The 14,046-nt window shown below is 33.5% G+C and overlaps 1 protein-coding gene and 1 pseudogene across 1 annotated transcript; one reads left to right on the forward strand and one right to left on the reverse strand.

Moving 5' to 3' along the window:
- Window positions 1–745: 745 nt before the first annotated feature.
- On the forward strand, window positions 746–1,803 carry LOC150037502 (uncharacterized; annotated as a pseudogene).
- Window positions 1,804–7,547: 5,744 nt separating this feature from the next.
- On the reverse strand, window positions 7,548–9,621 carry LOC120072564 (large ribosomal subunit protein eL6z-like). The gene is made up of 4 exons (XM_039024957.2): window positions 9,204–9,621; window positions 8,769–8,875; window positions 7,993–8,174; window positions 7,548–7,900 (listed from the first exon to the last, which is right to left on the reverse strand). Exons 1-4 carry the CDS (start codon window positions 9,452–9,454, stop codon window positions 7,745–7,747), a joined length of 696 nt encoding a protein of 231 aa, XP_038880885.1. The 5' UTR covers window positions 9,455–9,621; the 3' UTR covers window positions 7,548–7,744.
- Between the last annotated feature and the right edge of the window lie 4,425 nt (window positions 9,622–14,046).

Here is a 14,046-nt window from a genome sequence, read left to right on the forward strand (position 1 = left end):
AGAATGAGCCAAGAAACTAAAGGAGCCTCTGATGAAAAGAATGTTCAATGTGTCAAAGTATCAAGAGACATGTAACGACCCGAGTTCAGGAGGCGTACATGAATGAATCGATATCACATCCGAATGAGAGGGATCCTAAGGACATGAAAGTATGGTTAAGAAAGGCTTAAAAGAATTAAAATTTACTACCTATACCAACAAGGTGCACCTTCCTTTTCGGTGGCTCAATCATAAGAACTCCAAAGTTAAGCGTGCTTAGCTTGGAGCAATCCTATGTTGGATGACCTCCTGAAAATTTTCCTAGGATGCATGTGAGTGGGGACAAATCATGCTAAAGAATGACATAGCTAAGTCGCAAGGGACGTAGGGGAATGTTGGGCCCATCAGGTGTCGAATCCGGATTCCGAATCCTGGGCCTGGGGCGTTACAAGACAAAACCCAATAGAAATTGTCATGGGAGAAGATTTTCCAATAACAATTCTTGTGAAGGAAAAAATAGAATCTTTAAATCAAGCAATGGGCAATTTCATAACATGAACTCATGAACTTGTAATTATGGTTGACGAGAAAAAAATTATGCCTCTTTTTCACTCTATGAGTTTGGTTATTTATTATTTTTTGTACTTTGAATTTGTAATTTTGGTTATGGTAGGAGCATTCAACAATTAAGAGTGTTGGGTACTCCTCCAAATATACGGACACCATTGGCACCATCAAGCTCTTAAATGGACATGTCATACACAACATGAACGATGTAGACATGATTTGTATCAATTTGAACGAGCACATATTTGGAAAGAATAAATTTTTTTATTTAGGCCATCATGATCTGATCCATTATTGCAGTACGGTTGAAATTGAGTATATGTGTATATTGACATACATTGCGTAAGTATTACTCAATCTTCATGTATATTATTTTTCATGTTTAAATAATAACTTTTTCTTTGTTTAGGTATCTTTAGGATGAATGTAACCGTGATATTACCAAGAAGTTTTTTATAATTGACCAAGCAAAAGTATCGCCACATGTAAAGTCTCTAGATCTTCAATCTAGAAATTTAGCCAACCAACTAGAATTGGCTAATTTGGACCAATTAATTCTTATTTCATATAACACAGGGTAAGTAAATGACATTTCCTTTAGTTATTTTTATTTTTCATTATACGCATACTAATATTTCATAATTGTTGCTTATTATAGTTATCATTGGGTATTGATTGTAATCAATCTTCAAGAAAATTGTGTTTATGTTTTGGACTCTATTTGAAGTAAGGTTCAAGAGGAATTTCATGGAGTTATAAATATGTAAGTGTAACTAAACTTTCTTAGCTCTTAATTCAAGTATTTATGTTTGGCTAATGTTTTCAAACTATTTAATGGATTGAAAACATGGCAAGCGAAGCACAATCTCCAACACCATCGGTCTTCTCCAAAATGAAAACCTATAAAGATAAATTTGCACTCATATTTTAACAAATTATGTTCATTCAAACATAAGAATAATTATTTTCAACTTCTTCACATGTCCCCCGTCAATTAGATTCTATAGGGTGTGGGTACTATATGCAAAAGTATATACACGAAATAGTGCATAATCCTAGTACTTCCATTATTAGCCTCATACGTAAATTATTTATTTTTATATACTAGCTATAATTTAATAAAAGATGTAAATTTATGTTGAGTTTATCTTTTCTTTTTTTTTCTTTTTGTAGTTCAATACAAAAAATGCATATACCCAAGGAGAGATTAACATAATTCGAACACAATGGACAAGTTTTATTGACCGATTTTTGTAAGGATGCACTTATTGTTTTTTTGTCTTAATAGAATGTAAATGCTAGATTAGAATAAATCTTGACGAGTTTCGAGTAAAATATGCAAGTTTAGAATGAATCTGAAGTACTAATCATTGGTTTGTGGATAGACGAATTATTATCTAACCATGATCTTTTTATTGGAAGATTTGTGTATAATTTTTTTTGTTTATGGGTATTTGGTGTAAGTACTCATGGAAGTACTAATTGATCTTTGTGAAGGGAGAAATGATTATTAATTTTATAGAAGTGTCTGGTATGTTTTATTGTAGTTTTGGAGAGGCGGGTGGTTTCATATGAGTGTTGGATATAATAACTTTTATTATGTTCTATGGAAGTGTGTTATCAATACACAAATGATGGTTAGTGTGTTTATTCATATTTGATAAGTACTTATAGAATGGGTTGGAAGTACTATGTGAAATCCGAATTTCCATTTTCCTTACTTAAGCAGGTGATTAAGGGAATTAACTAAGTGGAAGTTAAATCCTATGTTGAAGTGAAGGAAATTTCTAAGTATTGAATAGATTTTCCTTGAGTAGTTTTGAGTTAAGCATTAATTGATGAAATATTGGCTAAGTGTAAGGTCAAAAAGGACCCATGCGTGAAGGGTTATGAGACATTAACGCATAAGTTGGAAAGGCAACCATGCGTTTGTAAGGTTGGACGCATGATTGGCCAAAGTATTGGCAAGAGGCATTGCCAAGAATTGCTCATGAGTTGGCCTTGCTCAGTTTAGAGGTCATTTGGGCATTGGTATGCATTAGTGTGTGTCATGCATTGGCCATTAGACTTTGAGAGGTTATTTGGGAGGTTAGTAGTGCATGCAGCAGCAAATGTCTTGAAAAGGTTAGAAAATGCATGCGGCAGCCTTAAGTTGTGCGGGCATGAGCACAAGCACTAGAGGCACGCGCACGCATTGATCGGGTATGCGGCAGCCTCAAGTTGCGCATCCAAGGACGTTGGACGTTGGACACGATGGTATGTGTGTATGCGGCGCGATGGATGCGATGGATGTGATGGTTATGGTGGTACTACGATGTGGCCGATGGGTTGCGGCCGAAAGGATGCGTTGGTAGCATGCGGCGATGGATGCCATGCAACAATAGAGGTATGCATCGATGGTATACGGCAGCACTATGCGTTGGTGTCACACGGTGATGCTATGCGTCGATGCTATGCGGAAACGCTATGTGTTGGTACCATGCGATGGCATGCAGCGATGGATGCGATGGATACGATGGTATGTGTGTATGTGGCCGAAGGAAATGCATTGGTAGTTTTCGGTGGTCGGAGGGTATGCGGTGCAAGGGCATGTGGTGATGCGGTACGAGGCATGCGACGATGGATGGCATGCGGCGATAGGGGCATGCAACGATATAGGCATGCGGCGATGGATGCGACAGTGCTACGCGATGGATGCGACAGTGCTATGCGATGGCATGCGGCGATGGATACGATGGATACGATGGATGCTGCGGCCTTGCTAAAGTATGAGCTAGGCGATGGAACGAGCTAAGGTGGACGCATGGTGATTTGTCCTTGCGTTGCTAAGGCTTGCAGTAACAAGGTTCATGAGGTTGGTTGTGTTGGTCATAAGGGATGCGTTAGCAAGAACCTAGGTGATGGTGAGCTATGCCTTGAGGTGTTAAGTTGAGAACCAAGTCAACCTAAAGGGTGCTATGCGTTGGACATCCGAGAGCATGTGAGCGCATAGGACAAGGCTAGTAGTATGCGTTGAAAGGGTGTTGGTCATTATCCTAGTTGAACGCATATGAAGGATGGACGTATTCAAGGACGTCATCCGGACATGTGGCTTGTTGGGAAGAAATCTTAAGCCTTAAGAAAATGAGGTGGATGCATAAGAAGACATGCAAAGTTGAGGACTATGTGTTGGTGAAAGAGGAGCAAGACACCTTGGGTTGCGCTGATGCAAGATTGCGGTAATAGTGTAAGGAAGAGACACTTGGACATGCAGCCAAGTAGGAGGTATCAGCCTTAGAGCAATCTTGGACGCCTATAAATAAGGTCAAGGACTTCATATGAGAACTCAAAATCTCTCCAAAGGACATAAAGAAGAGTGTATTTAGAGGAGACTATGCGTTGATAGTAAGATCATGCGTTGATCAAGAGGTTCCAAGAGAAGAAGCTGTTGTCGGACAGGAAGATCTGGAAGTAGCATCAACTTGGGACAAGGCGTTCTCCCAGAATACTCATGCATTTAGAATGATTCTAAAGCCACTTGAAAGCTAGGAGAGTCTAGTTTTCAGGGTAGGGTTGCTGGAGAATAAGCTCCAAGGAATCAGGTTGGAAAATGAGGACAAGACAGAGGGGTCGAGCTGTCGGGTAAGCTGAGCCAGTCTTGATGTTTTGATGTTTCCGGCCAAACCACAAGAAATTATGAGCTAAGATTTTGAGGTAAGCTTCTGGAGACAGTTTAGAGCATATTTGTAGAAGAAAATAACTCGAGATAAAGCCTAGAACTATGATAGTCTGAGCTTTAAGTTGAATCTGGAATTTAGGGTTCAAAAGAGGAGCCCGGGAAGATCAAGGAACTTCTAGAGAGAAAGGTTCCTAAACGACCAAGGTGAGTGGTACTTTCCTTTAAGTCTTAAAACATATCTTTTAGAGTAAATTTTATATGCTTATGTTATGAATGAGTATCTAGCATGAGAATGAGATTATGTGATTGGGATGGTCAGGGGTCAATAGATCTAGTTCCTGAGCCCGAAAGCAAAACCTCACAGGATGGTCAGAGGACCAAAGGTCTAGTTCCTAAGCCTGTGGGAGGATCCTCGTATGAGATGGTCAGAGGGCTGACGGGCCTAGCTTCTGAGCCCATGAGCGGGGAACTATGTGTACATAGAGGACATAGAACACATAGAGAACAGAGGGTACGCAAAAGAGTAAGCGTTGTATTAGTAACAGTTAACTATCTACCGTGTGTATAAGTAGACAACATACTCATTCTAAGTAGTTATCAGTTTAGCTATCTACCATGCACGTAGATAGAGTTGAGACCAGACTCATTCAAGACGGAGGTTTGAATGTAACCTCGTATCTATGATATGCTTGTTTTTATGAGTTGAATTAGACTCTAGAAGTTGCTTATCACTCACTGAGCTTTGTGAAGCTCATTCTGTTATTTCATGTTTTTCTTCCCAGGTAGCGGAAAGTGAGGAGTTTCAGGGTGCTACTAAGGTCTAGGTCTGCCACAAGCCACAGTTACACTTCCGGAGGGTTTTACAGTTGTTGTTGTAAACTTTGTAATTAAGTCTTGGAGTTGTATAAATGTTACGTTGTTGTAATAAAGTGGTTAACCAAAGTAGCATCCATCAATATCATGCCTCACCTAGGGCTCAGGAGTGCGAGCTCGGGGCGGGATGTGACAACTTGTTTGTGGATAAATTATTATAGAAGTGTGCTTCATTACAGGTAACTTTGTATTTAGTTTTGTGGTAAAGTGTATTGTTGTATCTATTGTTATATTTTAGGTTTAGGTTCTGTGCATTTATAGGTGGAAGAGAAATATTATTGGCTTGCCACGCAGAATATAACAAGCACGCATTATAATAAACAATTTTAAATTTTTTTTTTAATAAAATACGATGAAGGACATTTCCTGATCCAACACGAGACATTTAATGTCGTTTTTAACTTTTTGACCGACATTAAAAATGGATTGGACAATTTAAAAAATGAGGCATTAAGAAAACGAATAATTATTGAAAGAAATTTGGTAAAAAAACCGACTAAGATGGTGTACAATGTCAGTTTTAAACCGACATTGAAGATGGTGTACAATGTCAATTTTCAACCAACATTGAAGATAATTGGTACTGAAATTTCGTTCAGTTATAATGTCAATTTAAAACTGATATTAAAGACAACGGGCATTAAAGACCTTTTATAACACGATATTCAATGTCGGTTTTCAACCGACATTGTACCCCTTTAATTTAGTTTTAAACTGACATTAGTGCCCCGTTTTGTAGTAGTGGTTCCCCATTGGCATGTGGAACTACAAGTATGATCGGCCAAGGCACCCACCTTACATGGACACCCAAGCTCTCCTTGGCTGAAGTCATGAACCTAGACAAGCAGTTGGTGGGACTAATAAGGTAATAACACCTCCTTATACGAATTTAGATCAACCTTGAGAAAAGGCTAGAATTAGATTGCCTTTTAAATCGAAGATCTTGAAGCAAAATTCAAAAATCTTGTTCTAAATTGAGTCATTCCATAATCAAACTTGATCAGATGCCTCAAATATGAGAGCTCAAATTTCATTCATCAAAATTATAATTATAATCGAAATGATAGAAGAATTTATCTAGCCTTTTAGAGATTGAAAACTATTTAATTTAAATAAACCAAAAGTCAAAATAAAACATTAAAAAAGTCATATTTTCAACCACAATCTTTAATGCATCTCCATTAATGGCAGCCTCCATCTTTTCAATCACCATCTTTAATATATCTTCATCAAAGAAAAACTTTCATCTTTCCGACCACCATCTTTATAATGCATTTCCGTTAAATAAATCATCTTCCATCTTTCCAACCTTTCAAATGCACAAAACTAGATACAAAGAGACATCTCTATAATTACTAAGACTTAAAATTAGCACTTAAGCTAAATTAAAATAACTAGAGGACATTTGGTATGCAGGTTTGAAATCTGAAGTCTAGGAATGTTAAGCCTGGGGTTAGGTTGGGAGGTTTAGGTCTGAAGTCTAGGAATGTTAAGCCTGGGGTTAGGTTGGGAGGTTTAGGTAGCCTAGGTTTAAGATAACTATGTTTAGAGTGCAGTGCAGATATATAGATCTTGAGTTTGTGAAATATTTTCTTGTATTCAATCAACAATTAAATTCTATTTCAAACATGTCATCTTAATTATTTTAATATCATTAAGTTTAAAATAAACTAAAAAATTTAGAAGATTTTTTTTTTTTTTTTTTGAAATAGAGATGTGACTAAATTTATAATTTTATTTAATTTTTTTAGTTAATTCGATATTTAGATTTTACTAGGTTTTTAGATAAAAAAAATACCCTAGCAACATAATGGTCTTGATCCATATCAAGGACCCTGTGATCACTAACCTTGGTCCGAAGGAATAGGAGTTGTGAACTCATTGTGAATTTGATATTTTAATAGTAGGACCCACAAACTCATGGACCGGAATTTACAACTCCCTACTTTTCAGCTTTTTGGTCCAAACACACTTTAGTATATTAGTGAGTGGTGTTCGAGAGTAGCTCAAAACGTGTTTCTTGTCACAACAGGGTATAAAATCCATGGCCATGCTTATGTAAGAGCTTCTCTTGCCCATGGTTAAACACCCTAAAGAACAATAATTTGCAAATAAAGTTATGAACTACACTTATTTTGGCTAAATATGTCATTCAATTTCGCTCCGAAAAATTTTTACAATTCAGTCTCGTCTCTCATATCGCTAACATTTTTATGATAATTACAATATACAATATAACTGTATCATCATTTTCTTTAAAGGTCAACTTTCTACATAATAATATCCATATGTCCAGAACTATATTACGTGCCAATCATTTTAATTTCTACTTCATGAGCTTAAGAGACACTGAAAAGATCATATTCGAGACTGAAGCATACTGCAAACTATTCAAACATGGCTATGCACCATGTAAGTCAAGGCATCTATCTTTTCAAAAGTTTCTCTCGAGTATTTCATCAGACAGCAATTGAACAAAAATTACATATATTATCATTATCAGTAGTCAAAGGAAGCTACGTAACGCAGGATTTGATGAATAAACTTCACTACAAAATTCATTGCAAGACAATTTCAAATCTAGAATCCTCATAACAAAACATGAACAAGAAGATTGTAGGGATCAAATAATTCCACAAGAAAATTATCACCACCCAAAGAGAATATCTAGAAAACAAGCTCATGAGGTTTCATGCCTGCCTTTAGAGAAAACCTTGCAGCTAAGTATGTCTTTAAGTCTGCAACTGCCTCGATGGACTTTAGCAGAGCTGAGTCCACGGCCTTCTGATCATCCTTTTTGTCTTGTGGGAGAGCACTTTTTTCCTACATGTTAACAATGGCAACCAGAAATTAGGACAAAGAAATGATAAAACTTTCAAGTATTTGAACTTAAAGGATGAAAAACAACTACGAACCTCCTTCTCTGCCTCAAAAAATTCTCCTTCTCCCTTCTTTTTCTTCTTCTGAACTTCCTTGGAGAAATATTTATCATCAAACTTCTCAACATTGACTCCTGCAATGTCAACCTTGGTGGAGGTCGCAATCACGTATGACTGATTCACACGCCTCAAAGGAACGCCATTGACCTTGAATGGCCCTAAAATGACAAACATTAAATTCAGATAATCTCTAGCAGGTTCAAGAATTGCAGATTTAAAATAAATAACCTCAGCTAATCACTACTTTACATGCATCCTTTCTCCTAAACATGTAGGACTACAATCCACATCACCAAGCCAAACCCCTCCTCCTACCCACAACCATCAGAAGAGAACAGTAAGAGATATATTGCACATACAGCTTAGAAACTTATGGCAGGTAGAGATCATTAGCAGAGCAAATAATCAGAACAGGAAGGCCCAAGATATTACCGTGGTATGTAAAGACCATTGGCAGGGTATATGGGCAGAATGCAAGGCATGAGACATTTCAATATTAATTGATATCCTGCTTCTTACTTCTCAATGGTAAACGTTATGCAGGCAACACTATTAAGATAATATGTGAATCTAAGGCAAACAATTGTTATGATGCTAAGATACCATAAACGAAACTTCCAATGTAAATGTAACACAAGTCCACAAAGAATGTAGAAAAAGAAAAGCCAATCCCCATGAACAGATTCCCCTACACGGTGTGATAGTAAATCAAAATTTATAAAGATCAAATGGAAAAAATCATCAAGACACACCAGTCACTAAAAGCAATCCAGATTGAAGTTGCTTCAAGAACACAACTCTCTTTCCCTTAAACCTTCCAGTAAGAATGATAAGCACGGTCCCAGGAGTAATGCTAGACCTGCAAATAGTATAAATTTGATAAAACTAAGTTAGATGAATACACCCCTCGACCCAATGTTCCTTAATTGGAAAATGTACAACATTACTACTTCACTTCACCCAATTCGAAACCCAAAACTCAAATCAATTGTAAAATAAATCTCTCTTTTATGGCACTAACTTAGGTATAAAATATCCCCAATTTCTATAGCTACAGCGTGAACTATATTTACTCCAATTCCTCGGTTTTCCAACCATATCAAAGTTAACAATACAGCAAACAATATGAGTTCCAAAACACTGCAGTAAACATAGCATCCAAAGAAAGAAGATTGAAAGAGATGAACCTAAGTTTGGTGGGCTTGGGTTTGCGCTTGTTAACAAGTGGCTTCTTGACATCATCAGCAGGGTAAAATTTGGGCGGCTTCTCTGCTGGAGCATCGGCCTTAGGCTTGGCATCGTGGCGAGGGAAAACACCTCCATTTTTTGCCTTGATTGCCCAAAGACCTCGCTTATGGTACATCTTCGACCTCGAGTATTTGCCAACCCCTCGAATGAGATCGGGGTTTCTGCTAACTCTTGCTGTCTTCGGAGCCATTGATGGATTTCTGAGAATTTGGCAACGTCGTCTCCGCTCCTCTGCTCGCCGAAAGCTCTAGGGTTTCGGAGATGTAGACAAATATATATTCAATATGAAAAAACCCTAAAATCATTGGGCTTTCCTTTTCTTAAAAAATGTAAAGCGGGCCTTAAATGTCTTTCGGCCTTATTGTTGATCCATAAATACTTTGGGAAAATTCAAGGTCAATTTTGTCGAAATATGTATTAATTTTTAGGATTGAATTCGAGAATAATGTAGTCTTAAAAAGAAATGACAAATATATAGTAGTTTCGTAATTATTTTAATAATGTAGAAAAAATTTTAAAAAAATAATAATAATGAGTTTGTAATTTGGAGGTCCATCATATTTTATTTTTATGGCATATATGTTGTCCAAGTCACATAACTCGTGTAAATAGTACAGGAATTATAATTAAATCATCGACGTGACAGACAACTTCCTTCTAAATTGTGTGTCACCTCCACATTTTATTAATGTACTCGTGGATGAGATACACAATTTATCTAACTCATGTACTACGTTCATGAATTAGCTAAACTAATTTTGGAAATAGTTTTATGTTAACTTTACTTTTAAATTTCATAATATTTAAAAAAAAAAAAAAAAAAAAAAAAAAAAAAAAAGGTTTTATCCTTTCCTAAATTTTCAATTTCCTCATATTGAAACTTTCAAACAAGATGACACTTTAACCGTTGATATCCCATAGTTTATTTCTGCATTGCTCAACCTAAAATTTGAAAAGAAAATTATTTTATTCAAATTGCCTAAATTTGTTTTTAACAAATATACCCTTGAGTTTTGTTCTCTGTCTCAAAATACTCTTATACTATCGTATGTTATAATATGACATTTCATAACTGTTTTAAGACTATCATTGAAGTTAGAATGTCAGACGAAATTTAGAACTTGAAAATGTGAGGTAATAACCTAGAATAAAAATTAAGGTCATTGTAAAATTGTTTTAGGTAACAATTGCTTTCATCTAGGGTTCTAACAATTTTATATTTTAAAGCTAATTTTGAAATATTTATGAAAAGTCAAAGGTAATATTAGGAGTGTTTAAAAAATAAAAATAAATAAATATAAAACTCGATGACCCGAAAAATCCAATCAACCCAACTCAACCCATATGGTTTGGGTTGGATTAATAATACATTTGGATTGGATTGGATTCAAATAAATGAAAACTTTATGGATTTGATTGGTTTATAGGTTAAAAAAAAATAACCCAAGTCAACCAAAACTTATTATTAATATTAAAAAGTATATATTTTTTTTTAGTTTCCAATATAATTATATATACATAGCTTTATTTCAATTTTACTTAATTTCATGATTTTTTATAGATTATTTATTATCTACCAATTATGTAAAATATTATTTTAATACTATGGAAACAAGTTTTTCATAATATAACTAAAATTGATTTGCTAATCTTATTTCAATATGAGAAAATAATTAAACAAATTCTTTTACATGTTAACATGTTACTTATTTTTAAAACAAAAATTTAAATAATGACCCGAGTAACCCAATCCAACCTAACCCAAATATTTCATAGTTAGGTTGGGTTAGGTTCATTATTTAATAATGGTTGTTTGGATTGAATAAATTTATAATCTGAACTATTGGTTGGGTCTAAAAAGTGTTTCAATCCAACCCAACTTAACCCACGAATACCCTTAGATAGTATTATATATTTTGGAAGAATACATGTATTTTAAAATAAATGACGAAGTTTAGGGATATTTTTTATATTTTAGTCCATTGGAATTGTAATTTTATGTATAAATAAATTCGTTGAATTTTGATAACAGTAATGGCTAAATTGGCAAAAATTTGAACATATTAAAAATTGTTACATTTTTTTTAGTCTAAGTAATAACAAAAAAATATCAAGCTCCATTAATGCCAAAATTCAGAGAGAGGAAATGTACTTAACATTCATGTGATAGCAATAGTGAATTTGATTGAAATGGAGAATAATTTGATCTGTAAAAGTGAAAGCTTGCATACCGGTGTGGTGCTTACCGCACGCACTCTGATGCTTAAGTCAAAGAGTGAACAAGTGTGGAGGCTAGGGAGTTTGAGAGTGTATGATTGTATGTAACACTCTAGAGGGGGGTGCAAAACTAAAACTTTTCCAAGAAATTTAAACAAAACTAATTCGATCTAAAATCATTTAAACTAATGAAATAATTAGCAACAAAAATAAGTGGATTGCAAGAATTAACAGAGTAAAAACAAAGAGAATAACATTGATGATTTTTATAGTGGTTCGAATCCCTACATCACTCCCCAAGACTCTTTTAGATTCTCTTATGAATGAGAATCAAACCAATTTACCATTCTTTTTACCAATTCAAGAGTCAAACCACTATCAATCCTTTTTTAGGTTTAGGATTCAATCTATTCCGATTTTTTTCAATGGGTTCAAGATCAAACAAATATAAATCTTTTTTCGGATTCAAGATTAAACTCACTACACTCAGCCCAAAGTGCACCCACACTTTAATATAAATCCCAACAGAAATGATGAAATTGAAAAACTAAAAAAAAGAATACTCTAAAGGGATTGTTTGGATTGTAGATAGTATTTCATAGGTATGAATATTAAATGTCTAGTGTTTAAATGTCTGGGTTTTAATGACTAGAATAATTAATGTATGGATTTGGATATGCAGATAATTAATATCTAAAGGTTAAATGAATTTGCTTGATTTGTCAATTTTGTATATAAAAAAATATTTAATCAAATGTAGGAGAACAAATAATGTAGTCATAATTAAATTTAACAATTTAATATATTGTTATATTGATTAATTATTTAATCAATTAAAATATCTTTAACCGAATATTTTAAATTAAACATCATTTAAATTATTTAATTTAATTAAAATCTTAATAATTAATAATAAAAGTTTATATTAAATAGTTAAGATAACATAAAATATAAATGGTAAATGTATTAGTTGAAATTTATTGAATCTAAATAATATGTTTATATTTAATAATTAATTAAAATTAATAGTAATAATTAATTGATATTAATTTATTAATTAAATTAGATTCTATCCATCTCTCAGGTATAAAAATCCCACAAGTATGGAGGGTATTAAAAAATCTATATCATAGTGGTTTTAAAGTTCATTGGATATAATATCTTGGATTTTAAAAAGTGATATCCTATGAAAGAAACACACATATTAAATGTCTGTCTGAAATACCTTGGCAATATAGATGATTACCAAAACTTCACTTTATTAGAGAGCTCAAAATCTTTTATGAATAATGAAAATTAAAAGTTTTTATTCTTCATAAGAGAAATATCGAAATGTGATTGAAGGAAGAGAATTCATAAATTTATTTTAAGAAATCGAATTCCTCAGTGGAAATACGTGAATGTGTGTGCTTTCGAAATTCATTTTGAAATCGTGAAAAAACAAAGAAACATACAAGAGTTCGAGATAAACATAAATACATACAAGCATGTTATACAGGGGATAGAGGAATTAGGAGAACTAACCCTTGAAGACCTTCTTCAATGCTTTCCTATGTACAAACTCCCTAAAGACTTTCTCCACAAAATCTTTTTTGGTAATCTCACAAATAGTCACAAATAAGGATACCACCACTTGGTCTTTCCTGCTATGCTCCGTCAAAGATTGGATTTGTGGAAACCCCTTTTGAAATACTTAGGGAAGAAGAAAATTGCAAAGAAAACTTTTTTCTCTTTTTGTGTCTGTGTCGAGAGTTGAGAGATGAAGAGAGAAAAAAATCAATGAGAGCTCATTGGGAAAATCACATAACCATTCTATATATGGATTATCACATTCATTTTTTTTTTTTTTTGGGAGGGGAAGTTGATTAAATTAACTTCCCTTAACCAATCTTTAACTCCTCTTAATCATGGGGAGTTAAAATTTAACCAAAGCTAAATTAGATTTAATTTAATTTAATAAATGTTAATTAAAATCAATTAATATAAATTAATTAAATATCATATATTTAATTAATGTTACATTTAAATCATATTCAAATGTATTTCCCTCTCATAACTTATAATTAAAATATGAATCTCATTCATATTAAATTTTAATCTATAGTTGTAATATGAATCTCACTCATAGTATTTAATATTTGAATTTTATTCAAATAAGTTCATCTCTCATATTATATAGTTTAATTTTGAATATGATTCAAAATTAACTTTACAATATAATGTATCTATATACACTAATTATATCTCATACAAGTAACATTTAATTTTATTACAATATGACTCTTATTCATAATAGTTTAATATTTGAATCTTATTCAAATATTAATACTCTCATACTATAAAGTTTAATATTCAAAATTAAACTTTATATTATAATGCATCTAAAAACGTTATATTAATTGTATCTAATATAATTAATGCATTTTCCCATGTTAAATTTGAACAATTCAAAATTTTCAAAAAACTAATTAATCCTTGTTTTACCCTTAGTGAGCTAACAGGGGACCTAATGGACCTACGGATTAGAAGCTCCAATGATACAAAATTAATTAATTAATTCATCAA

This window comes from Benincasa hispida, chromosome 3 (assembly GCF_027475165.1).
Source record: "Benincasa hispida cultivar pf3 chromosome 3, pf3_genome.v1.1, whole genome shotgun sequence".
In the NCBI taxonomy this organism is placed as follows: domain Eukaryota; kingdom Viridiplantae; phylum Streptophyta; class Magnoliopsida; order Cucurbitales; family Cucurbitaceae; genus Benincasa; species Benincasa hispida.

Bases quoted from the DNA above. Each gene is read 5' to 3' on its own strand.
- LOC120072564 (XM_039024957.2), bottom strand. From the start codon at position 9,454: ATGGCTCCGAAGACAGCAAGAGTTAGCAGAAACCCCGATCTCATTCGA. The intron at 8,876-9,203 runs GTTCATCTCTTT...TACTATTTGCAG, and splicing joins CCCAAGCCCACCAAACTTAG to GTCTAGCATTACTCCTGGGA. The intron at 8,175-8,768 runs GTGTGTCTTGAT...TTGTCATTTTAG, and splicing joins TGGATTGCTTTTAGTGACTG to GGCCATTCAAGGTCAATGGC.